This window comes from Mya arenaria, chromosome 9 (assembly GCF_026914265.1).
Source record: "Mya arenaria isolate MELC-2E11 chromosome 9, ASM2691426v1".
Taxonomy (NCBI): Eukaryota; Metazoa; Mollusca; class Bivalvia; order Myida; family Myidae; genus Mya; species Mya arenaria.
Window position 1 is genome coordinate 28,129,170 of NC_069130.1, and position 27,652 is coordinate 28,156,821.

General features: G+C 34.4%; 1 protein-coding gene across 1 annotated transcript in view; it reads left to right on the forward strand.

The window, feature by feature from the left end:
- Positions 1-27,652, forward strand: part of LOC128246715 (ephrin type-B receptor 1-B-like) — a 109,050-nt gene that overhangs the window by 46,682 nt on the left and 34,716 nt on the right. Inside the window, exons 3-7 of the mRNA XM_052965088.1 lie at positions 8,332-9,013; positions 20,558-20,713; positions 25,467-25,647; positions 25,865-26,057; positions 27,042-27,188. Coding sequence (XP_052821048.1) covers positions 8,332-9,013; positions 20,558-20,713; positions 25,467-25,647; positions 25,865-26,057; positions 27,042-27,188 — 1,359 coding nt within the window. The remainder of the gene's footprint in view (positions 1-8,331; positions 9,014-20,557; positions 20,714-25,466; positions 25,648-25,864; positions 26,058-27,041; positions 27,189-27,652) is intronic.

Below are 27,652 nucleotides of genomic sequence, written 5' to 3' on the forward strand. Positions count from 1 at the left end.
AATAAAGCAAAAACGGATCTTGCAGTTAATTTCGCAAGAGGCAGTGATTTTTGCCATCCTTTCAAATATTTTTTGCATAAAAAACTTATTATCTGAAAAGTACCAATGACATTCAAAACATATCACACCATGTGTGATGCCATTCTATTTTTAGTCACAGGAAACCATGATGTCATATAACCTTGATGACATCATACTTACTATCATAAAGACCAATTTCTGCTTGTCACTGTTCAAATCAGCAAATTGCATTGTATTACCTTGTTCTAAGTTAGATAACTTTTGTAATCTCATTTTTTAGTGACAGTTCTATGTTTTACAACACACATATTTTGGCTTTTAAAACGCAACTTTCATCATTCAGGAAGCCAAAAATGATTATCCCGGAATACTGAGATTCAGTCGAAATCATACTTTTATAGAGACATCATTGTTCCGTGCATAGTTATAATTTCCAATTTTCATACATTACCCCCGTTGACACCAATTACAGTAGCTATCAGTGGAAGTGGTCACTTTAATAAGAATCTCCGAAGGTCTGCTGCGGAGTCTTACATACATCTCAATTTTTTCCTGTCTTCCTTACCCTTTCACATGTGACTAGAGTCAGCAAGAAGGTCTGCTGTAATTACCCCCGGTTGACAGAGTTCAACTACTTTCCCTTCCCGCAATGAGCATGGCTGAAAATTATCCTTTGTCAGGCATAGATGGCGCCATATTTATGTCTCAGCCGTCTGAAGACCTCATGTTTTCCACAGTCGTCATGTTTTCCCATTCAATGTGACTCAGAGTCAAGAGAAAAGTGAGTTACTGTGATTTTCTGTAATCTTGGCATTAATTGGCAGCCATCTTGGACTAATATGGTCATTTCAAGCTTCCCCTGATCATGATGCATGTGTTCTTGGTAAAAATAGCTTTTCCAAGCTTTTAGCGACCATGATGCACATTTTTCATGGTAGTGTATAAATCATTAGCAGAATAAATTCATTGTTATAGGCAGCATATTTGGGTTGTTATTATGCTCATTTTCTGCATTTCTTTTATTTGAATAATGCATTATTTGCTCAGATAATTCCTTGTCAATCTTCTCTTGAAATATTCCTCTATTTTTGCTCCAAGTCTGTAATTGAATTCTAGAGTGAAACTCAACAAAATTGAGGATCCATTTTATGAGTATTTGTATCAGTCATTCAGCCATTAATGTTGTAAGGTTGTAATTAGATAATTTATTAAGAACTAGACCTTTATTAGATTTTCCAGTGAAATGACATTCCCCGCTCTGCGATGTTAATGAATTGAAATGTGTTAAAATGTGACCTTGACAAGAGTGCACTTGTTGGAAGTATCATGATATTTGTGCTTATAATGTGTGACATTCTGTAACTGCTTGAAAAGTGGTTGAAAACATGATTAAATAATGATTCTGTTTAATGGTCTGACACCTTAAGTTATAACAACATATGAGTCATAAATTTTTGTTATTATAGCACATAATTTCAAAACAATTCTACCAAAACCTCTAAAATTGTCCTGATAAATTTTACAATTACATGTATATATAATGGTCAAATATTTGTTTTGCATAAAGCAAATTTTAGAAGTTTCTTGGGGTAGGTCCCCTTCATTTGGAGTCTATTTAATTTAAAAAAAAATAAAATTGGGGGGGGGAGGGTAGGGGTTGTAGGGATGGGTGCACATCCTTCTGATGCCTCTATCATAAATCATTCATCTCCTAACAATACCTATCAGTGTTAACTGTAAACAGTGGAATTATGTAGTTGATGATAATTATGCTCATATTTTTTAATAAAATAAGTCAAAAGATATGTATCAAATCTTGTTAAAATGTATTCATTAAACTTCTAGAACAGACACGATTTGGAAGGTAACAATATTGGAGTTAACAACGTTGTTAACCTCAACAAAGTTCTGAACAATCGGCTCATTGTTGGTTACACTTTCTCTTTGAAGGTAGAATCAATTTAATTACAGACTGTGAGATGACTCAAATGCAAGTGTGTTTCTCACATAAAAAAATAAACTATTTACGAGACTCTTTCTCTGATAAGCCAATTAGCATTTGAATGTGTGTGCACTGTTTCAGCCAAGTTACGCATATCGATAACATTGTGTCTGTATTAACATGCTATTAGCCCAACAGTTATTGTTGTCTGTAAGGCTGTTTATAATCTATGTAACGACTGTACGAACTTAATGATAATTCATACAATCCCTAGCAATGCTTTTCGTTTAACAAACGTTGCCAAATTTATCAACTCACTGAGCTGCATTTTCAAAGTTCACATATTTTCGCATTTTCACAGCTGTCTTTTGTTGATTTGTTTGTCAAAATGTAGTGATGTACTTTAATAAACATTTGAAAAACACGAACAACAAAATACAATATAAACAAACTGTATTTATGGCTTCAGTTACAATTGTGACAGCCTCATTTATTTTGTTACCATAGAACCAGGTTAGACTTTAAAGTTGTAAGCAAAGAAAGGAAAAAGGCAAAGCTTTGTAATTAGAAAAAAAAACTTTGCTTTGATGTATGTCAGCAAAAAATGTACGTCTTATTATTGGTTTTGTATACACTGACAAGTTTCTCAAAACATGGTGGACAGGAAAGTTCCTAGGAATCTTTGGAAAGATCACTGGAATGCTCGGAAATAACTTTCTGAAAACTTGCATTAATTTCTGCTGGAATCCATTGTGAAGCGTAATTCTGAGCTAATAATTAGATGGCAGTCAAGATGGCAGGATTAAATGACAAGAAGAGGTTGGCACCCTCTAAAAAATAAATTGGAATATTTGTGGAATATTCATTTTTCAAACCCCCCTGTCACTAACAAGGGTGAAAAAAGAAAACAAAAGTGTTTCTGCAGCAAATTGTTTTGGCAGTCATGAGGGCTGGAGCCGATCTGCTTTTGTCGGTTAAAACCCCACAGGCATCCAACCTAATATTGGGCGGATTTTTTTTTCTTGAGCCCTCATATTGTAATCCAAATCTTGACAAATTTCTTTGCTTTTAGTGTTATGCTTTTGGCCTATGGCTTATAACCATGAGTTTGGGGCAAAACATCTTTTTTTTTTATTTTCACACATCTTGTTCACATCTGCTGTAACATTAATTAAATCTTTTGCAATTCCTATGACAGGAAAATTTCTCTGATGTGAAATTCATTGGTTGTAAGAATTGCACAGGAGTTTGGTAATTTATCCAGATAACTTGTGCCACCTTGGTGAGCGATGGACGTCTTCAGTTTTAGTGCTTGGAATGTAGGTAATTTGCTATGATAAATGTTGAGGCTCTTAATCAAAGAAACAAGAAACTTCTGCTTTGTTTCTGAAACATTCTTGTTGCCAGTCTTTGCAAGTAATCTCAGAAGGATGTAAACCCCTCTCCCCAAATCCCCCCTGACAAATACAGTGAATTTGTATATTGTGAATCCTGTAAAGGGCCTAAAAAATACATTTGGTTCAGGTTACCCTGTGAACCCTCCGAAGTAGGCGCTGACCCTACTGTTTTTAAATTCAGTAAGTAAAAAAGTTACCCTATTTTTGAAATTGACATTACCCTAAACAAACATATTTTTTGGGGGCCTAATAAAAGTTTAAAACAAATTGACAAATTTGAGAGTCTGATTTATGAAAAATGTCGATTTTTTAGTTTCTGTGCATCTTGGAACTCCAAATACGCTTTTAATTTCGCAACCAAAATGTGTGGTTTCAGTATAATTATTTTAACAATTTGAAAGATGCAGTATGTTGTGGAAGAAATTTTTCCAATCAAACTCAAATCTCAAAGCAGATGCCATTAAAATACACTGATGATACCCATTTTATCAGTAATGTCTTTGTTTTGACAAATTGTTATCCTTCTTCAAATGATAAAGTTTGCTCAGTGACAGGTTTAAAATCAGAATAATTTGTTTGTCAGAGGTTTGCTTGGCATGAGGGGTATGTGCAGACAGATGATTTGTTTGCAGTTTGCATATATAAGATTAATTCATCATTTGAAATGTCTCATTCAACCGCCTTTCATCTCTTAAAACGTATACTTGGGTGGAGGGTTTTCTGTGGGAATTGATGTCCAACTGCTGTCCTATTGTATATGCAGTGATATGTGATGTGACATATTAAGATCGCTGGGAAAGTATAATAGATAAGTGCAGCTCTGAATTAAAAAGAAATTTCGAAAATTAATTTTGCGTTTTTCACCAAGATGTGTAGTTAATGTATGGGGTTTAGGAAGAGTGGGGTCAGGGGTAGGGAAGGGGGGTTGTGGGGTCAGAGGCAGGGATTAGCAGAGTATTAGCACAAACCAAGAAAGACTGCCATGGGGTGCTTTCGATATGTAGCTGGAATGAACAGACACATGTACCTTTAACTATATTAATCTCCATGCGAAAATTCTGTAAAATCTCATGTCCGCTCCAGGCGTTGGCACATTATACTTTGATGCTTGTCTGCGTCGTATGGCGTATTTAAATTTTCTATTGACTTTTCTTTTTTGTTTTTCTCCATTTAAAAGATTTTAGGCATTTGTGAAGAAATTCCATTCCACTCTTTCCACAATCATGGTAGTTATCATTGAAGGAGGCGGTGTGTTTTATGAATAACCTTGTTTGCCTCCTTCAAGTTCTGATGGTCGTCAGTTTGGAACACCGTACATTTTGTTTGGAATGGAGACGCTTTCATTTAAAAACTTAGTATCATGCTGTTCAAGTAGTTTATCACCTACATCCATGTACATAGTTCTTTTGATGTAGATAAATTTTGCAAAATATTGTGTGTTTTTTCAGAGTGTTTTTAGGTGGTCAGGGGGATGGGGCATACGTTGCAGAAATGCACCGTTTCCGACTACAAATTGTTAAAATTTTCTTTTGGGGTCAGTATATCCTCAACAACCCCTCCCCCATGCTAACATTTAAATTTCAGTTATGAGGATGGGGCTTAATGTCAAATGGTTGAATGTCGCAGTAAGTTACGCCCCCTATAATGTCAATTCCTGGATACCACCCTGCTACTTGAGTTTTAATGGTTTATAACTACAATAAATGTAATTGTACATTATACATGTAAGTATGCAATTCAGCCAAAGAAAATTAATTTGGTTGAAACAGTGTATTTCTTAAGTCATACTTTAACTTAGTTATCTGTGGAGGAAAATTTAGTGCGCCCAGAGCAAAACAAGGGCTCAAACCCTACTGAGTGCGGACACAGTAAAATCACAGGTCTCTTAACAACTGAGCTGACAGGTTTCTTACCTATGCATACACCACTAAGTACACTGTCATAAGATTCACTTGGAAATACTTGTAATAAGTTGGTGAACAAGTATACAACAAAAATACCCCACTCAGCTGTTCATTATTTTTTATTGCATTACAGCTTGTGTCTGTGGAAAAGCAATTTCTTCTTTTCTGTAAACACTTGACCCTTTCAAGATTTCAAAAGATTTTCATGGGTATTTCAAAGCCAAAAAATATTCACACAACATGTGTCATAAATATTAGATCAGTTCTAATCACTATAGGGAAGTGTCTTTTAAGCCCTACCAAAAAGCCTGCGCCATACTGTAATCTTCTAAAAGCCAGTGCCTCATATTACTTGAACAGCTTATTTCTTTGCACTTGGCATATTATTACTACTTCAAAAGTTGTTTTCTGCTTTGGAAAGGAAATCTTGATGTAATTGACCTAAAACATACTCTGTTGAAGTAATTAGCAGGACATTATTACCAGCAAATTACTATAATTTTGCCATTTTTCCTGAGTAGATTGTTAATTAAGGGAATGAAGAAATACTTAAATTAGCCAATGGTATGTAATAAAAGTGGTAGTTATCCATTGGAAGGTTGATTAAGTGATCAAGTAAGTTCTTTCTGAAGTAACAGAAATCTTCTTGAAGAAATCTCAGATTGCAGATAATCTATTGATAACAAAAAGTAACCCTGGCTCCGCTGGATGTGTTAATAAAAATTGTATGAAGATTATTTTGAGCATAAGTTATGCTTGAGAAATTGGGTGCTATAAAAACTTCGTTGTTCTGACTCAGGGTCAGTTGTCTTTTTTATTTTGTTTATTGGCATACATGATTGGTTCACTTTGATAAATATGAGGTGCCTTGACGTTATACTTAATTAGCTACTTACTGAAGTTCAACAATAAAAAGTTGCTAAAGTAGTTCATGTTTTTATACCAATATTACAAACTTAATCATTGCTGTTGCTTGCTCAAATTGTAATATAATGGATCATAATTAACCTTTATGTACAAAAGAAACACAGACACTCAGATACACTAACATGTAACCAGTACATCTGAGTAGCCTGAATTGTATTCACTATTCCAGAACTTCCGAATATTTCTCTTCTGTCATTATTCCAACAGGATTAATAGATGTTAATGAAGTTTCCTATGATTTAGATGAATTGGTCAGCGGCTGAATAAACATAGGAAAATTGGTGAGAAAAAGTTAATCAAATCCACTCTCATCTATTGGATACATGGGCTTCTTCCCTCAGGCTGTTATAGTTTTGTTTCTTTGGTTCTCAAGCCATTTTACTCTTCTTGTATAAAGATATTGTTACAACTACAGCATCTGCTACTAAATCAGCAACAGCAAAAGCAGCAGCACCACAACCCCCACCCCACCAGTGGCAGCATCTCAACAAAAATTTGGACATTTTTATTTTCGTATTTCGATAAACAGGAAAGTGGTTCCATCCACCAGCCTAACAAAGTATAGAATTGTCTTGGCCTCACTACTTTTTCTAATAAAATACAGAAATGAATGAATCAGTCTTTGATTAAATGTTGTTAAGTAAACAAACAATAATTTAAAATTAGTATACATTCAAAGGGATATGGCCTTTTCATACACCATAAATTTTCCCTCAATAACAGACTTGCATGCCAATTTGTCATATTCACAGATTGAAGGTATTTAAATCATGTTTTTTTTCTATTTCAAAAAATCTTAAAATTGAGCTTTCTTGCTGTTAGACAAATAATATCAGTCAGTCATTTTATTACTTTAAATATTATTTGAAGGCTACACACTACCAATTCTTATTCCAAAAAATAAGACAAGATAAGGGAGTCATAAAACATGCGCAGGAGACAGGGCCTCTAGGACAAATACATAACATGCATGGGGCATCTTTTAAGACAAATACATCACATGCAGGGGGCCTCTTTTAGGACAAATACATAACATGCATGGGGCATCTTTTAAGACAAATACATCACATGCAGGGGGCCTCTTTTAGGACAAATACATAACATGCATGGGGCATCTTAAGACAAATACATCACATGCAGGGGGCCTCTTTTAGGACAAATACATAACATGCATGGGGCATCTTTTAAGACAAATAAATCACATGCTTGGGGTGGGTGTCTTTAAGGACAAATACATCACCTGCATGGGGCATCATTTAGGACAAATACATCACCTGCATAGGGCGTCTGTTCGGACAAATACATCACATGCATGGGGCATCTTTTAGGACAAATATGACATATTCATGTGGCCTCTTTTCTGACAAGACACAAAATAATATGCTTTGGGCGTCTTTTAAGATAAATATGATGGGTGCATCAATGATAGACAAGTTCATTATCTTCAAAACTTAAAATGGCAATTTAGTATTATGTAGTCCATCATGCAAAATATGTATTGCATGAAGTAATAGTGTTATTACCATGTGGTTTGATGGAGTGGTCTAGCCAAAAAATATTATGTCAAGATAAAAAATTATGACAGTGTCAATTATTATGTATAGTGTCTTATCTTATAGGAGAAAAGTTAATATCTGCAAGAACTTGGGCCCTGTGTGAGATATATTGACCTAAGTGTATTGCCGTCCAATTGTAAACATTGGATGTCATTCGGCTAATGAAACAATCTGTCTTCATTTGTAATCGAACATGGGGATGTTCTGAACTTATAAGACATTTATTTGTATGGATAGGAATTGTTTGAGCTCTGTGAATGGAATTATTATTTGTGCAGTTGTTGCCTGATCATTTATATGAAGTTTTTATTCAGGAGCTACCCTTCCCCCCTCCCTCCCCAGTCCATGATTCTAAGCCCTGTCCCCCACCCACACACACTGCTTACAAATAAAAAATACTGCTTTTTTGGAAGATACCTCATGGGTATAAGGTACATGAGGCTAATTTTAAATTCCGCTGTTGTGTCTTGGAAAAACATTAGTTACCAATTGGTTAGTGATACAATTTATGAAGTTAAAAGTGTTCACCAAAACAGACAAAATTAATATTATTTTGCTTATTTTTCTTTCTCTTTTATTTTCAGTGGAGCGAGTTATCGACATACATCATAGATTTACGTTTAAATCCATATAAAGTGCACACATCATGTCACGTGGTGAGCAAAAATGTGAACAATTGGTTACGAACACCATTTATAGATGTTGGCAATGCCAAAAGCCTATATATAGAAATGGTGTTCACCATGAGAAAGTGCGTAAAACATAGTGATCCAGAAAAAATACAGTCATGTCGAGAGACGTTTAATTTATATTCATACGAGGCTGATAAAGACATCGCCAATGATGATATGCCCACGTGGGATGACTCTTCGTATACATTGGTAGATATAATTCCAGCACACTTACTGGGTGAAAGTGCAACAGACTCGAGACTAAATAATGTGACAAAGTTCATGCCGTTGAGGAAAGGCCTACGTGGAGTATACTTCGCGTTTCAGGACACGGGAGCGTGCTTATCGTTAGTGACCGTCAAAGTGTATTACAAAGTATGCCCGAATACAACTCAGTTATACGCATTTTTCTCGGAAACGCCGACAGGTGTTGATCGGACATCAAACGTGGAAAAGGAAGGTGCGTGTATCGCTCATTCAACACAAGTATCACGCCCTCTGTTTTACTGCACGAGTGATGGGACTTGGGACATTCCGCTCGGCAGATGTCACTGTGACCCTGGTTACGAGGGCGTTAACGATGAACAGTGTGTTGGTAAGTAAGCATTTGTAAATTTGATGTTACTTTTATGTATGTTAAGTACGAGTTACAGCACTCTGAAGCTTTTCTTTCACAGATTGATCGATTTGACAATTAAGTCATTATTTGTCTCAGAATCAGCTGATTTTGGCATCAGTGTTTTCAAATCAGTCATATACATGTAGGATACCACAGATCAGATCTCAATTGTTCGTAAAACTGCCGAAATTTGTTGAATTTTTTTTAAAGCGTTAAGTAACGCTTTTAGCCATAAAACATCAATTTTGATCGTAGATATTAAAAACTGAGATCTTATTTTTTTATCAGCAGTCTTATATCACCAGTTTTCTTACATTAACGCAAAATTTGGCTCATTCAAAGACAAAAACTTAAAAAGTTGTCAAAACAGTCAATCTGTTAGAGTGCAGCTTAATCTGACTTATTGAAATCACTTAATTATGAGCACTTTAATGCAAGTGTATTATCTTAATCATAAGGGTTGTGGGTGAAGTGAACGAATTGTACTTTAAGTTGTAAAGGGACAATGTTCAATAAATAGCATGCCATATATCTGAATGGCAATGTAATTTATCTGCATGTTAGTTATTGAACAGTTCCGCCTTGTTGTTACCTTTCCAATATTGGAATTAATGAAAAGAAGAAATCAAAGGGAACACTCATAAAATGGTACAACATATTATACACATTTGTATCAATTTCCAGGGCATTCACATTGAGAGGTAAATGGCAATTAAAGATCAGAATTGTCCATGATTGCCACTTAGGGAATTAGTAAATTTTAAAAGTAAAATTTCGCTGGGTGAGATCTTTAAGTGGTTGCATGAACCAATCATTTTTCTGTTTGAAATTCTCCCAAAGATTCACAAGTTAAACGTCAGCCCAAGAAGCTGTTAAAGTCATTATCTGTATCAAGCTCGGGCAGTTTTTCGGAAATGACTTAAGCATCTGGTAGAATGTGTCTGAAGCGTTGCCGACAATGTTACTGTTGTTGTAATTGAAAACGGTTGCATGTTTTACGTGCGAACAAACGTCTTTATTGTCAGAATTGTTCATGGCAACTGACATTTTCAATGTGGAATTTTATGCGGCTGTATATCAGAATGCTCGCAGAAATGCTGTTATATGCTTCTTCCTCTGGCATTTATAGCTTGTAGCTGTGTAAGTTTGAAGATAGTGTCAAGCTCAATGCTTACAAGAAGTTTTTAACAGCCGTCTTGTAATGCAAGGAAATAGTTCTTACCATTGATATGTGTTATAACAAACATTTTTTAAACAATATAATCTACTCCTCAGGTGGTAGGAATTTATAAGCTCAGGGAATACTTATTGAATTAAAAGTTATGCAATTAGGTGTTGACATGAAATTTAAACCATTTAAACAAAAGATATTTCTACCACACTTGCTGACTTTGTTGAAAATTCCAAAGGTTTAAAGTATGAAGGATCGTTCAAATTTCAGTATCAATTTCTCCCTACAGACTGATTTACTCTCTTTGTCCTTGGGTGGAAAGTGGTCCCTAATTTCCGGACTTTAAATGGGGAGGCCTTTGTCCAAAATTCAAGTAATTAGCCTGTGTCCAGTAATTAGTGGAAAATTGTGACATAAAAAAGAGAAGTTCCCGAAGTTTTTGTCTTCTAATTAAAGGAAAGAGACAAACGCTACTGTTCGATCACTCCCTGTCAAAATAAAGACGTAGCTGTCACCTAAAATCAATTTCAGGGTGGGACAATTCTTATTCTGGGTTCTCTGGTTTCACCTTAAAGGATATCACTCAGGTATAGGGTTTCATGAGCTTGCAGTGCTTCGACCATTACAAGTTTTATAAATGGGTTGCGGGATATTTTTTCACATGAATTTTTTATAGGGCCATTGCAATTTACAATGGTATAATTGTAAGAGCAGCTGTAACATATGTCTCGTGCATGATTTTTGAAAAAAAAAAAATTCAGTGTTTACCTTTTTGAAATGGGTGCAGGCAATGGTGATGATTTTTGCTCATGCTTTTTCATTATTTTTGAAGATCATATTGCAGTGTCTTTTTTTTCTGTCCAATTTCAGCCCTACATAAATGCGTACATTTCAAATTCTAAATAATACATACTTTTTTCACGAATGTAGAAATAAACTTTCACATTGATGATTTGAAAAGAATAAAAAATATATAAAAGAATGGACCCAGGAATCTGTCTTAGTGTGGAAAACTTGTGTATTTGTATCACATTTTTTTTTTTTTTCTTTTCTGCTTATTTTTTCAAAGTATATCTAGGCAAAATTTGAACTACCAATTTAATAAAGTGAAAATGAGTTAATGACTCATTTTTCCAAAACAGACAGGCCCCAAGCCCCTCTCCCAAAACAGTAGCAAAAAGATGACAAATGCTGTATTAATATACCCAACTAGAATAAATTTAACTGGCCTTGTTAATTTTTCTTTACCTTAAATTTCAGTGACTATAACCCTCTATGGGGCGTTGCGGGACACCATGCACTTAAAATAGGTTTTCAATACGGCAATTTTCCATTCAAATTATGTTTTTTGTATTTTTTGTGTATCTGCGTCAATTTGTGGTACAAAGGCTCTTAAACCTGACTGATCACAAATAACGGACATAAAAATTCGTTTTTACTTCAGTTTTGCCGCTAAATTATCATTTTCTCATTTTCGCCAATATGAAAGGCCAACATGTTCTTTGTGTTGGAGTGCGGTTAATCTTATTAAAAGAAATATTTTCAATTTACTTAAGTGTAATAATTTTGTTATTGCTTCGTAGATTGGCGGTGTTGTTTGAGTGACATTTCTTTGATTCAGACATGAGAATGTCTTTGTAAATTGAGATTATTTGATAAGAACAGGGAAATTTTATAGTTTTGTATGAATTGAACTTTCAACAATTAAGTTATCAAAAAATAAAACCTGTATTAAGTATGCATACACATATGCATGGGATATAATGAGACATGACAGTTTGAAATTAACCAATGTAGTTTTATTCTACCTTTTGATAAATATTAAATGTATCTGCCATTTTAAATCATAGAATCATTTTAATATTTTATAGCTATATTGTTAAAAAACACAATGCAACAATAAACTATGAAATGAAGAGCAGTGTTTGAAATGAGCCCAAGTCCGCCCTGCACTGGTATAATGCTTTTCGGGCTTGCTCAAATTCTACATTTTTATAATATAGCTGCATGATGGAGGCCCGGGCTTAATTTTTGGACAAGAATTTAGGCTTGTTCATTATTGATGTTGTACTCGATCAGTACTGGTTTAACCAAGGAAAGTTTTTTCCCTGTGTATTGATGCTTTACACTGAGCTAGTTAAATTAAGAAGTGGTCTTTTCACAAAAGAGCTAGCTAGGGTATCGCACTCTGATAGCTGGTCCCTCACTCTGTTTCTTCAAGTCTTGCATTGTCTCGATTTGACTGCGAATTGCAGTCACTTCTATCTCATGTCACTTATATCATATATTTGTTTACACAATTTAAGTCATGATGGCGTCTTGGCTGGCTCAAGCCATCATGCAGCCAGTGGGTGTGGGCAGACCTTGATAAACTTAAATAAACAAATAAAAAATGATTGGAAGAGGAAATTTATAAATTTACGTTAATAATCATACCTATTCATATCATTTGAAAGCAATTCAGAAAACAATGTTCAACTATAATTTAACCATACAAATATTCAGAAATCTTGTGTTGGCTGTGAGTAGCCTATAAATCATGTCAACTATCCAATCACAATAATTTTGTGCAGATGACGAGGTACAATTCCGATTGTTGTAATTATCTGCTGGTGTTTCCGATGTTTTGATGGATTGTAAGTTCTGAGGGAAGTAAGACAGACTAACTATCTAATGATTTTCTGCTAATCAGCCGACAATTAGTTTCCCTTAGTTCTTGGACTGAGGCCGAAAAAAAAAGAAAGGTTAGGGTTACCCCACCCTATTTACGTAATAGGTGCTGAACCTGCTGTTGTTGTTTTTGTATGCTGTTTTTTTTTTTTTTCGGAGATGTTTAATGTGTAGTTTTAAAACCCTTATACTGAAAATGACTTTTACGCCATATTCCCCAATGTTCAAAGATGTTACATTAAAGGCCCTTATAAGGCCTAAAAAACAACAACATTTGGTTCAGGTTACACAACCCTACCTATAAAATAGTCACCGACCGTACCGGTTTTAATAGTGAGTAGGTAAAAAAAACAAACAAAAAAAACAGCAACTTTTTTAAGTGGGTGGTTTTAATATTTAGTTTAAAACCTATAAAAATTTATACAGAAGAATGCTTTAACACCATTCTCCAATGATGACAATAATGGTCTTATATAAAGCCCTAATAAAGAAATAAAATTAAAAAAAAGCCTACCTACCCTACCTGTTTTTGAAAAGAATGTAACCGTAACCATACCATTTTTTTGGCCGAAATAATATAAAGAAATCCAAATCCTACCCACCCTACAGGTCTGCTTTTGAATTATGTTACCCTAACCACACAATTTTTGAGGGGAGCCTCAGATAAGTCTTTCTCTAGACGTACTGCCAAAATCTTGAATTGTGCATTGCTATTTTCAGAAAATAACTGCCTAATAACAGCGGCTTCCTAATTTTTGTTGTGTTTTACAAATTTCTATGGTTTCTCCAAGGAATATCAGGATTTTCGCATCTTTCTGCAGAAAATGAGGAATAATGACCATGATTAAGTTAGGCCCCTTGGATGTATCGCTTGTCATTAGACAGGAATCAATTGTAAACAAATACTCCGAAATTTGATGTGACCATATCCAGGCCATGTGTCTTTCGTCAACCTACTTTGTCAATTTTAAAGTAAATGTGAGCTTTTCTTGGCATATACTGAACTTGAAAGACGCCAGCTTATCAACAATGGCATCATTCAAACGCTTTTCGGAATTGAAAGATAGGAGTTTTAATATTTTTACTTGGAAAGGAATAGCTGTATTACTTTCATCAATTCAATTTATCTTTATTCCAGTTTCTACAAGCATTCAGATGTTGAATGAATGAACACTGAGAAAATATATGTATTAAGTTTTTTATCTTACATATTTTGTCCTATGTTTTGTTAATAACATGACCTCAATGACCCAGATCCAGTTCATCTTGGTGTTCTCTGAAAAAAAGAAGCCATCGCAGCAAGGTCACATATTGCAAAATAAGCCATGAATAGATTAATAGAAATATTTTTTAGTAAAATCTTTTTCAATTGTCTTTCAATAAACAGTGATTGTAATTTTGTTACAATTAATTTTGTCACTGATGAAAAAATCTTAGGGTTGAGAAAGTCTCCAAATAATGGCAAAATGTTCGCTGAAGTAAACCAATACTTCTGCTTGAACACATTTTAGGAACTTAATGAAAACATTGTCAGATATTTTACACATTAACCATCATCCAACATTGGTCAAACCTGAGTTCAACTCCTGAATGTATTGTTGAGCCGTCAAAATATTTAATGCGGTATCAAAAGTCAAAACATTGTCGAAAACTGATGCCCCGTAATATTCGACGACCATAAGTTAACAAAGCATGTTACATGGGCAGGGTCGGGCTAGTGCGGGTCAGATTTCACTCGATGACAACAGACGTCGTCTGAAAAGACAAATGATCAAAGAAACCTCTCAAGGCACGTTGGAAATCCCTGCGCGTTAGTTCGGCATAATTTTCACATTACTTGGACACTGGGGATAATTGGACGGACACGGCCAAAGTCTTGATATTCATAAATCTTATCCATTGTAACATAGACGTGTGTCTGAAAATATCATTTAGGACAAAATATCGGAATATCAGATTAATGTTATAAGGGAGGAAATTCATGGAACTCGAGTTAGCGTAAAATGTGCGTTACTCATGCAGATGATTTGCATAAGAAACGCATTATCCCATAAAGCCCTGATTTGTGATACGCACCTTCAATATGTTTCACTTCCATTACATGAGCACAGGGATAAATACATATCAGAACTATGTAAGCTCTTATTATTATTTTGTGTTTTTTTCTTTACCTGCTCTATTTGTGAACATCTAGCTGAGGATCTTTTTGGATTGTCTGCCAAACAACATAGTCGATCAAAACCAATAATACATAACATTATGTAAATATATATAAGAAACAAAAAAAAACAGTTTAGAGCTAAAATATTCTGGTTGGATTGAGAAAAATGCAGTATTTGAAAAACATATTGCTAAAAATGACAAGCAGTCGATCCCAGCATTTAACGAAATTAATAATTAGTCACTTAGGCCACCTGACAGTTCATTTCAATTCATTTAAAAGAATGGGGTAGCTTTTGATGGACAAGAAGGATCGTTCTGGTCAATTATCCGACTCAGGCATCCAAGAAACATTCCGAGTCAACACCAAGACCCTGTCCCCTTGAAAGATTGGATTAGAACTAATGAGTTTGCAGGCTAGTCCTAGATATGCAGTGCCATATGGTGGAGGAGAAAGAAAACTAAGAATTTGGAATATAATTGATGTGCTATGCTGCATGGCTGGCTCAATGGATTTAAATGGTGAAGTCTGGGTGTGAATATTTTGGCAACGTTTGTAATTCCCAACACATCTGGTCTGGTCAATTAATTGGCATCGGTGACTGATTTAGCAATGACCTTCGTTGAGTAAAGATTGTCAGGGTCTTTAGAATCAGACCAGATGCATTTTATTTTATTTTTAAATAAAAAAACTCCAAACACTGTAGCCTATGAACATTGTTCTTTGGCTCCCCTTAATTATTAGTAAATATGGTATATTCAGGCTTGTTGGTCTCCATTTTTTAAGGCAGCTATATTTTAAGGCAGCTATATTTTAAGGCAGCTATATATAAATTAATTGCTAGATTTAGAAAGTTGGGCAACAGTGGTGTTGCAGTCAGTGTTCAAGAAACTAAAACATTTATATGTGGGAGAAAAAGTTTTGAATTTTATGGCAAGGACTACTTCTATGTTTTCAGTATCAATGTCTTAATTTAATTATACTCAGAGATAAGTTTCTTGGTTCTCTCTGAGAATAAATGAGCACATTGTGTCCAGTAAGGAATATGTCACAATGGTAAATGTGCCCTGGTGAAATAGCGGAAGTGTTGACCGGAACTCATCCCCAGCCAGACTTTTAGAGCTCTTTGTCACCATGGACACAGAGACTGATTCACATTTGTCATCGTCATTTTTGGGTTTTCATTATGGTGGACATTTTTTTTTTTGGCACTATCAATTTTCATTCAATGTAATTATGAACAAATTTGTTCTCAGGCACAGAGCTCTAATTTTTTATGTCATATTCTTTTCTTTTCAATTTTATGTTGAGCAGAATTTCATTAAATGTGAATGCTGTGCATTATTTTGCGATTCTGAAGTTTAGTGGATTTCATGCCTTTAAGCCCATTGACAGGATAGCTCAAGACTCGACTTCATCACTTTACAAAATTGGTGTCTCGCTGCATTTGGGGTGGATTAATTTGTTTGACAGGCAATATTAGTTATGGAATTGGATGCAAGGAAATGCAGGGTTAAGTGTTATTAAATTCGGGCGTCAGGCGGGACGCGGGCTGGGTTAGAATTTTGGGCTATTAAAAGCCTGTCTTGCCGATGATGGATCGGAGTTGCACTCGTGTGGAATCTTTGTTTGTTTTTGACAGCTGTTCAAGAACACGTTTGCATTTTGTTTTCATTCAGCAATACATGTTAGATACAGTGACTTTTTAAAAAAAATTTTTTTTCAGAATAGTCAATTTGGAGAAACTTGTAGCTATTTTATTGACACAAAGTCTACTCTTTGTAATTTTATAAAAAAAAAACAACATGATTGAATCCCTTTGAACAGAAGTATCTCCCTTTTTAAAAAAGAGATTTAATCATCCAAAAACAATTAAAAAAATGATATAATTAATAATCATAAATGAACAAAAACTGAATGTAAAAAGTGATTAAAAGTTTTCTGATTTTCCTGACATTTTAAACTATCCAGCATTTTCATGTATCATGATAAAGAAACATTATTTATATTCTCTACAAAGATTACAGTTCTTCACACAAATGGGTGACGAAATGAGCCAATTAAGTTTATTCTGGGGTAAGAAAACCCAATTAATAAAAAGAAGCAATTTTCCATTGACATAACTCATCAGTTAATTGATAACCCGCTGGGGCCTGGTACCATATAAGGTCGCGAACCCGGGAGAAAAATGGGCGCTTATGCCATCCCAGGAGTGACCATTATTTCGGGCATAATGATTGACGGGCGTTTTCTTGTCAACGAGGGCTGGAGGACCTTCACGGGGCACGGTTTCTTGTCCTCTTAAGTGGGTGAAGTGCCTGAAAAAGACCCTTTGGAATGGTTCGTTCTTATGAGAGGGCATTTTGGTCTTCTAATGGTCTAAAACATCCCGGTGTGGTCATTTTGAAGTTATGTGACTCATTGGGCAAAAGAAATAAAATTGTGTGGTTAGGGTTTACATCTTGTTTAAAAACAGGTAGGGTAGGTATTAATACGGCTTTTTTTTTTTTTTTATTATTATTATTCTTTAGGTTAAGAACGTTATTTTGATGCTTTATGCATTTTTATTAAATCGTTAGTAAAGGTTTAAGCCATAAAACATTAAATTAGGAATGGAAATATGAAAATCTGCAATCTGATCTTTTGTCAGCAGTCTTTCATCACTGGTTTGCAGATATTTACACAAAAATTTGCTAATTCCAAAAAGTTAGAAATTTGGAAAAATGGTAAATCTGTGAGAGTGCAGCTTTAAAGCATTTGAAGTGAAGTTTTTCTCAGGCATTTGAAGTCAAGTTGTTATAAAACTTAAGTATAATTATAGCGCTTAAACATAATGACAGTTCTGTGATGGACTTTCTTGAACATGCAAAAAAATAATAAAATGGCGAATCATAATAAATGCACTTGTAATCATGATGGGTTAAGGAAATGACAAGAGAACTTGGTTTTCGCGTGATGTTAACTGAGAAAGCTCTCTCTTTTATGGTTGTAATTATGCTGTTACGTAAAGGTAGTTGTGTAAAAAAGTATGATATACATCAATGAGTAGATTGATGTTCGTACTCTGTAACATTATTTTCTTGTCCGGTATAATTATGCGATGGTGAGATGATAACTGTTGTTCAGCTGATATGAAGTGTTCTGTCATTGATATGAAGTAATAGTTAGATGACATGAAATAAAATCTGAATGATTAAGAGTGGGCGGAGTGAGCCTAGGTCAGGCCATCTAACTGACTTTAAGAATATTGTAAACCTCATTGGCTGCTGACACATTGTCAATGCAAATGACGCAGGGAGTGTATATCGGATGAGTGGCAGTGGGTGGACCTATTTAAACAAAAAAATTATATTTATAAGCCTTATAGTACATATGGGCTGCAAGAATAGAAAAAAGGCAGCTCAAACCATGTGGATGTTTTTAATACTTGTAACATGAGAGATATTTCCCTTAATGTTGTGTAAAATACTGTGTCCATTCAAGACATGATATATTATAAGGTAGAAACATAAGTTTAGAATTTTATTACCTTAAAATTGTCTTTATTTTATGGGAAGTCGTTGGTTTAATTTGACAAATACATTTTATTTTCCTTTTATTGTCAAAAAATTAGCAGCTTTTACTTAAATTTATGCAGGAAAAGTTTATATCAAATAAATGTGTAGATAATTGGTCACCCCAACTTAAAAAGATGTAAAAATTGTCCATTTTCCTGATATTATTCAATTATGGCGATATTGTGAATAAAGCTTTATTGTTGGATGACCAGTTGGGAGAATTATAAATCATTTGCGAGTTGTTTTGATAATGAAGAACAAAAATGACAACCAGTAATTTTTTGCCTCGGTGAAAATCGCGGGCTGGTACGTGCCTTTTGTGGATAATTAAAACGCAAATTTAGCCACCCATTGAATTGACATGCGCCTGGCTGCAGGACATTTGTCTTGTTTTGTAAGGAGATATCTGATTGGTCATTGATGGTCACCTGATCTGGGAGAAGATATTAATTTGAGGGAGCAGTAATTGTTTGCACTAAAAATGATTGTCCGCTTTTCCACGAGGCACACACGGGTTTCTTGACACCATCGCCCTTTGCGTGACAGGCACTGATAATTTAGATGGTAACCAGTGGTAATTTTTATTTAATTTGTGTAAAGAAGGTCTTTTGTGGTGATTGTTTGATTCTCTGAAAAAATGGCGAAATCATGTTGTTCTCGCATTACATTTGGTCAGCATTGATCTTCGATGGGTATCGGGCTTATATCAGAAAAAGTGATCTTTATTGGGCTTTTATATGATTATTGTAGTTTGAAATTGGCTGACTAATTGACAAAAGCACAAAGGTCTAAGGTATTGTGTTTTTGTATGCCGAATAAATATTGTTCAAATCTGATTAGGTTCCAATAAAAGCTTATTTGCATAAATAATTAAATGTCAGTTTCAATAAAATTGTAATCAAACAAAATGAAAAGTTGTCCGACAATGTTGAATATTTAATTGAAGGAACACTTTGATTCAGAATGTCATCAATTTTTAATTGAAATTCATGGACCTGCTAAAGATTGTACAGAAAACAATGTTTCTTTCCGTTGCCCTGAAGTGCTTTTGTTTTGATGAGCTTTCAGTTGAAACCGTAGGAGGCTGCGAGTAACAAAGTCAAGAGATGGTGAAAATTGTTCTTTGAAATAATTATATTAGTTAAATATATTATTAAATTAAACATTTCTTTTTCGCCACTTTTGTTATGGTTGAAACTGGTTTTGAAAGGCAATATAAGTATACATTCTTGCTACTTATTGGAGAGGAAAAAAACAACAAATATCATCTGATTCGGGTCTATCAACTAAATGTATCAAATATTTATATGTTGTCTTGCAGTGGAACTCTGCAATATATATATACATATATGAAATTTATATACAAGGGCTGTTTGTAAAGATTTGTTGACAGGAGAAAAAATTCTCTTAAGGAATTAGTAATTTTAACAATATAACATGTGTTCCACGTGTCAGGCAAATAACATTTTGAAGAAGTATAAAAAAAATCCTTTCCATGTGCAGTTTTTAATAACCGCCTCGTCATGTCGTCTGAAAAAAAAATGCGAAAAAATTCAAAGATAAGCATTCCTTATAGTGGCCGCCATTTTCATGCACCTGCTGAAGTAATGCATATATGGAAAACCCATACCCTAATGTACACAACAACAGTCGTGATTAAATTTCTGAAAGTTGTGTATTGATACATTGAAGCCGAGTGTTCTGTGGACTATTATATGGATGCTCGGCATGGAATGTTTACAGCTACCATGCAGCAGATATTGATAGTTATTTCATGTTCTTTTACTCCAATTTAGCAGATTTTAAAAAGTTGCTGAATGGGGTAATATGGTTCTTTTTTAGCATGTTTAGGTTCTCTGAAAGACCAACGCAGTTAGGGTACATTCAATAGGACATATTATACAGTATGAGTACTTTTCTGCAAAACTTTTTATAATATTTTTACTTGTTTTCTTTCCCAGGTTGTCGGCGGAACCACTTCAAATGGGAGGCAGGGAGTTTTGCGTGCCGACAGTGCCCGGAGAACAGTTTCACCGAAGGGGAAACGTCTGTGGAGTGTCAGTGCTACAACTCGTACTATCGCGCGGACAAAGATGAGAAAAGCATGCCATGTACACGTAAGGACAAAAAAAAAATCAGGCCAAACATTTTTTTCTTACATGATTGTGTGTGGGTTTTATTCTTGTTTAAAAATTTAAACAGAACTCTTGAGATATTTTTGTTACTAAGCCTTGGCATTGTTGTCAAATCAATGATGGAGTTTATGGCTTAGATGCCCAAATATGGCATTATTAGTCTTGCTGAGTATAGTATATTATTATGTTTAATTGAACCAAGTCTCAGCCAATGAAATCAGGCGAAATTTTTATTTAATTGAAAAGTTTCGTATGAGAATGACTTACTCATTAATAGGCTGTATCAATTTAAGTTGGTTATACAGTTGTTCAGGCATAACAGCTGGGTGGTATGGAGACATTCCCACCAACACTAAGTTCAGTGATTATTATTGTTGCTTCAGTAATACAAAAACATACGATTCTACTACATAATGATTATGAAGGTAACAGACTCGATATATTTTTTTTAAATAAATATATCTCTTTATGCTGGGTGAAAAATATATGACCTTGAATATCTCGTACATTTCTGATAGAATCATTATTATCTTATTATTGAATATTCTATATTTGGATTTCATAAATTCTCAATATAAATATGACCTCGGCAAAGTCATTCATACTAATTTTGAACTAATATTTGTTCAAAGAAGATTTTCAATTACATTTCAACTTTGTATGGAGTCGAAGAATTAACTCCTGAACATAAAAATTGTTTGTGCAAGTTTAGTGGCAAAATAATATTCATACACGAAATTCTTAAAAAGCTTTCTATTGCGTCCAAATGAAAAAGAAATGTTTGCACAAAAACATGTGCCATTCATGTGTCATATTTGGACAAACAATTAGGAAAAGTTTTTATCATTTATATTTCATTTAATATTTGCGGAAAATATTGCGCGGTATTTTTTTATAATTTATTGTGGTTTGGAACATGTTGATTTCTATAAATCATATTTATAACAAATAATTTAAGGGATTGAAATGATATTATATTGTGTTGATGATACGTTATCGATTAAAGTTTTAGTATTTCAAACTTTGACGGAATTTAAGTAAACTGTCTGTTTTTTCAATGCTGTGTGCAGCCTAAATTCAATGCTTATTTTTGAAACCATACATGCCATATCCCCCGGAGGGGGATAAAATCCCCCGGAATTTCGACCCATCCCCCGGTCTCCCGGAGGGGGATGAAAATCCCCCGGAATTAAAAAGTGTTTAAAATTACGCAATTTTATCACAGGGTTTAATTATATATGCCTGTTTACAGTTATACTAATGCCTGTCCTGAAGCTTAATTGAATTATCAACTGATCGTGTGTTTTAACAACACCTATTGGGTGACACTTAATAAATCAGCAGGGCACATTTCATCATGAAACATCAAAATTATATAGGATTACAAATTCTTTTACACACAAAGCATATGATTCCATTATCCTGTAAAAATGTTAAGCATATTAGGGCAATAGGTGTAATAAAAATCCTTGCCGCTGTTTAACATCTTGAGGCGTAACGTTTCATTTTAATTACTAACACACATAATTGCTGTAAATTGTCGTCATTTGTGAGCATACATTGTACATTTGACAACGGGAGTAAAATATCAAGATTTTATCGAAGAATAATTTGAGGTCTGTCTTTGTTAGTCTATCGCGTAAATCCTAAATTCGCTCTCGTTTAGAAATATTCATCAAAATACACAACTCCAATATAAAGGTGAGATTAAGGGAGGGTGGTCATGTTTTAATGATATTCTACCGATTTTTTTCTACTTGAGTTAAGTTGGACAGAGATTATATAAAAACAAACCGATAAATCAAAATCTTTGAAATGACGGGCTTCGTCTGATGGCCAATTTATGCAAGTTTCAGTGTAATGTCAGGTTTCATTTCAAAAACGAATTGCCGTGTTTTTGTTGATAAAGATCTATATAAGAGTTATGCTCTCTGATAAATGAGTTTAAAATGTTCATATAAGGCGATACAAATCTTATGAGAGTGACTAGGTGATATAATTTGTCCATCGAACCGTTGCCACAAAAATTTGTCAGAAAGGAAAGTGTTTTCTTTTTATTTTTTTGGTGAAATATTATGTTATTTTTAATGAAGTTATTTTCACTGCTCTTAAATTATAGGTTTTGGTTATTGTATTTCTTAATATTTAAAGTATCTTTTATAAGCTCTTACAACACCTGGTTGCAAATGTTTGAAATTACTTCACCAAAATGATATCACAATTAACATTATAATTTTACATGCTGAAGCATTTTATCTTCCAAATAACACAAATTAAATTGACTTTTTTTTTCTCCAAATGAAAATTAAAACAAACTTAACATTTGTTGCATTTTAGTGTAAGATCGAAATTTATTACTCAAAATTTTCACAGAAAGCAATATTTTTAACAAATGTGATAAAAAATTTAGTGACTTTTAAGGCGATAAAATTTATCTGTCCGCGTTGCCACATATATTTGTAAGAAAAGCAATTTTGTAAACTTTAAAACCAAAGGTTTAGTGTTATGTAATTTCTCTCAATCTGGAAACGAAGAAAGCCTTCAGAACTTATAAAGGTAAAGTGCACCATTAAAATATTTTCAGTAACTCAAAAATATGAGAAAAAAATCTAAATTGTTCGCTTTTTACATTTAATGAACATATTTATCGAGTCTGTCAAAGTTTTATAGCTGAAATGCAATATCCATCAAAACGTTGATATGCAATTAAAACCACTGCCACGAGTAATAATTTACATAATGATGTATAAAATCATGTTCCAGACTTTAAATTGCTTCAATTAAGACATCGCAATGATATGTCGCAATTGTAACACTTTATAGCATTTTATCAGGTCTCTCATCATAATCACAATAATGTTGATATTAAAATGATAAAATATGTTTTAATGACAAAACATATTTGCACCACGTCTGATACAATTCAAGAATATTGAGTGATAGGAGACTGTCTGTCAATTCAGTTGGCGCTGACATTTGCACTCGCGAAATGTATTGATATAATGATGATATAATATTTTGGTCGGAAAAAAATGATAATAGCCCTATTGTGAAAAAGCTGTAACAACTGTAGCCTGACTCAAGTCGTATATTACAAAAAATACATTTCATACAGAGAGATGTGACATTATTATCATTATTAAGTTATTTGTGTTATAACTATAAATTTGGCGAAGAAATACACTCTGGAAAATCCCACAATTCTGTACTTTATGACACAAATTATGCAGGTGCAAATGTTTGGTACGCAGCCTTTTAATGAGACATTATAGTCAATAGGTCACTCAGGACTAGTGGATACGGAGAATTACAGTTTGCTTATAATGGACTATATTTTAGCTGTCTTTTTTGAGTTTGAAAAAAAAGAAAAGAAAAAAAAAGTTGGGATAATCTGATAGCTTTTGTTTCTTCGTTTTGCAAATGCGCAAAAACTTAAACAAATGATCAAGATTATAGATATTTCTAATGAAACTTTATGCACCTGTTGCCAGACACAATCTTCTCATGTATCACAAGGCCCATAACTGTATTAGCTTTAATAATTGTACTGGTTGTCCGGTTAGTGCAGTGGTTAGCGTACCAAGGCGACACAGGTTCTATTTCCGGCCTCAGGGCACATATAGATATGGTAAGTGGTCAACAAGCTGGACAAGTGGGTTTTTCTACGGGTACTCAGGTTTCCGCCAAAACACAAGACCACACTCTTGCGCAACATCGTGCCAACGAGAGTGACCAAGTATAAGTCATCATAACTTTCTTTAAAATTGTTGTAAAATATATAATGTTTAAATCAATAATTGTATACCCCTTGTTCAACTTAAGAAACAACGACGACATCAGATTTACTGGTATTCATTTCCCAGAGCACTTGTTATAAGGACTTTCTTCAACAAGTTATGGCAAGATTTTTTTTTTTCAGCAACAAGTTTCAATTCCTTCCCAAGATGATATTGTTAGACCGAGCATTGAGAGTTTATAATGTCCTTTAGCACTTTCTGACGACCTGATACAACCTTGAGCTTAACACAGCATTTCTCAAAATTATTGAGACAGAAAAAAACATCAGGGCCAAGTTCTGTTACATTCTTAATGTCAGCTCATAATGATGTTTTACTCTCGCCCTGCTAACAACTCCCCATGGTAATATTTATATAAAATAACCCATAATGTTCTCATTTTCATATTGTTTTGCTGCAAATGAAAATGCAAAATGGAAGTGGGTGAGGGTATAAAGAGGTACTCTGTTATGATGAAATGTAACTTTTACCATTTATGTAGGAGGTTGTTAATTTTTATGCATATGGTTGAGCTTGTAATGATTTTCTAATGGCGTTTTATGAATATGCACTAAAACTCTTTAAAGGACAAGCCTTGTTTCAATATAACATAATGGCTTGTTGTTTCCAAAATTTTCGCTGATTAAGATATCAGTCTGGAGATACTTTTAGGATTTATCTCCCTTTGGTGCACAATAATCGTCCCCTTTATGCTCTCACATTGTGTGCCCTATCAGGCTAATAATCAATTAATATATTGCCTCCATTGTTGTATAAATGGCCTTTTAAATACGTGTTTTCTCTAAATTGCATGCTCATCTGAATGACCTCCCTTAGAAATACAGTGTCTGATTAACCTCTTCTAAATCATCTCCCTTGGGTTAACATTCACTCTTCAGTTACCTCCCTTGTATTTGAAAAAAAATCTTACAACTTATTATAACCCCTCGTGTTTTTAGAGCCGCCTTCAGCCCCAAGGAATGTGAAGGTAGTTGACATCAGTGACACGATAGTGCAGTTGTCATGGCAACTGCCTGAGCAGCTTGGAGGACGGACAGACACAACGTACCGTGTGGAGTGTTCACAGTGTCTCAGTGAGGTCCTCTATAGTCCGAAGGCAAAGGGGTTCAACACCACCAGGTAGGTCATGGGCAATGGGGCCGTTTCATGAAGAGTCATTGGCATGATGCTATAGCAGAGATGTTTTTAACTGTTCAGAACAGCAATATTGCTCCTAGAAAGATTTTTGAAGCCCTCAATGAACTTTGATACATTCAGATGATGTTTTGTTTATCCAAATGTGTGACACTTTCATTTACATTATTCAAGATCAACACTGATTCCCCTTTATTTCCAGTGTTGAGTTGAAAGGCCTGCGGGCCAGCACAAAGTACACAGTGAAGATCTACGCTGAGAACGGTGTCACCGTCCTCAGTCAGTTGCAGCCAAAATATGTGCAGCACGAGTTTACGACGGAATCAACAATTGCGGAGATACAAGACATCAAGCTGATTGACTATGGAGACAACTTTATAGCTCTGCAGTGGCAGGTATGGCTTATAATCATCAGAATTGTGGCAAGTTTGGTAACTCAGAATGTTCATGGCCAATTTTCTGACTGATGGTAAATTATTTGATGAAGATTGATACAAATGATCAATTACTGGTCAATATATGAAAATTGTTAAATTTCAATGAATTTTTCCGTTGATCATATTTTCTGACTTATGTAAAATTATTTGATGAAGATTCATACAAATGATTAATTAATAGTCAGTTTATGAAAATTGTTAAATTTCAATGAATTATTCTGCTGATCATATTTCAAGTCCACTCCAAATATTCCTCTGCCCAGCAGAAACCATCGAGAATCTGAATCTCGTGTTAAGTAGGAGAAACCTTAGTCCTCCCCATTTCCTGATTTCCATTTCCTGCAGGTAATGCTTTGAGCAACTGCGGCGAACACAGTCCTATAGTTCATGGTTCGTTAAGCTATTCAAGGGGAATAACTTGATTGTTGTTGTTTTTTTTATATATTTTTCCGCTGCCACAGGTGAAATGCAATAGATCTCCAGAGTGACAGTCCTAGATTTTGATGTGCATCAGTTTATTTTGAGTGAAGGCGACTGACCTTCTTTATGTAATCAATAAACCTAACCTCAGATACTTTCCAATTTATGCTGGTGTTTGCTGTGAAACCCCTGTCACCTACAGTTTTGATTCCTCACACTTTTCTTGGGGATAAACCAGAGCGCATTGTTTTCCATTTCCACAGGTGGGCTGCGTGTATCTCCAGATAATACAGTCCTACAGGTGCGTCATGCTGTCCGTTGAGAGAAACTGCGGTTCATTTTTTATATAATCGGTAAATCTAATCTCAGACATTTTCCTTTTTGATCAGATGAGCAGGAAGGAATCCCCCGAGAACACAGTTCTACAGCTTAAGTTTTGTCACGCTGTCCGTTGAGAGAAACTGCTGTCATTTTTATTATATAATTGTTAAACCTAACCTCAGAATTTTCCCTTTGGATCAGGTGAGCGGTGGGGAAACCCCGGAGAACACAGTCCTACAGTTTGAGGTTCGCCACGCTCTTCGCGGTGAGAAGCCCCAGTCCAATTTCACGAAAACAAACTCCATCACTTTCCAGAACCTTATCAAAGACAAAGAGTATGAATACCAGGTATGGGTTTTCTTTGGAATATTAAAGAATTAAGCTTAATAGCTATTGTCAATAATACATTATTTTACATGATTAAAATGATAAATGCAACAACCATGTTGCCGTCTCATCTGTGTTTCACCGGTTAAAAGTATGTCATAAAGGTTTTCCAGTTTAAATCATATCTGTTTATGAGTACAGATAAATATACCAACGCTATTTTTAAACTTACTGGGATTTACGTGGTAAACAAGCCCGGTAAATTTCTATTTGGAAAAATTTGCAAAACTTGCTTTAGATGCACGTGTCGTAAGCGATGTTATACATCTATAAGTAGAATTCAAAGTACACAACAATGTCAATTTTATGTAATTTTTGGACAATTTTCCTTTTTCTTGAAATTGTATCATCGGGTGTCTAGCCCCTTTAATGGATATCTAAGGCTTTAAGTACGATAATTTAACTCGGGGAAACCATTAACCTTG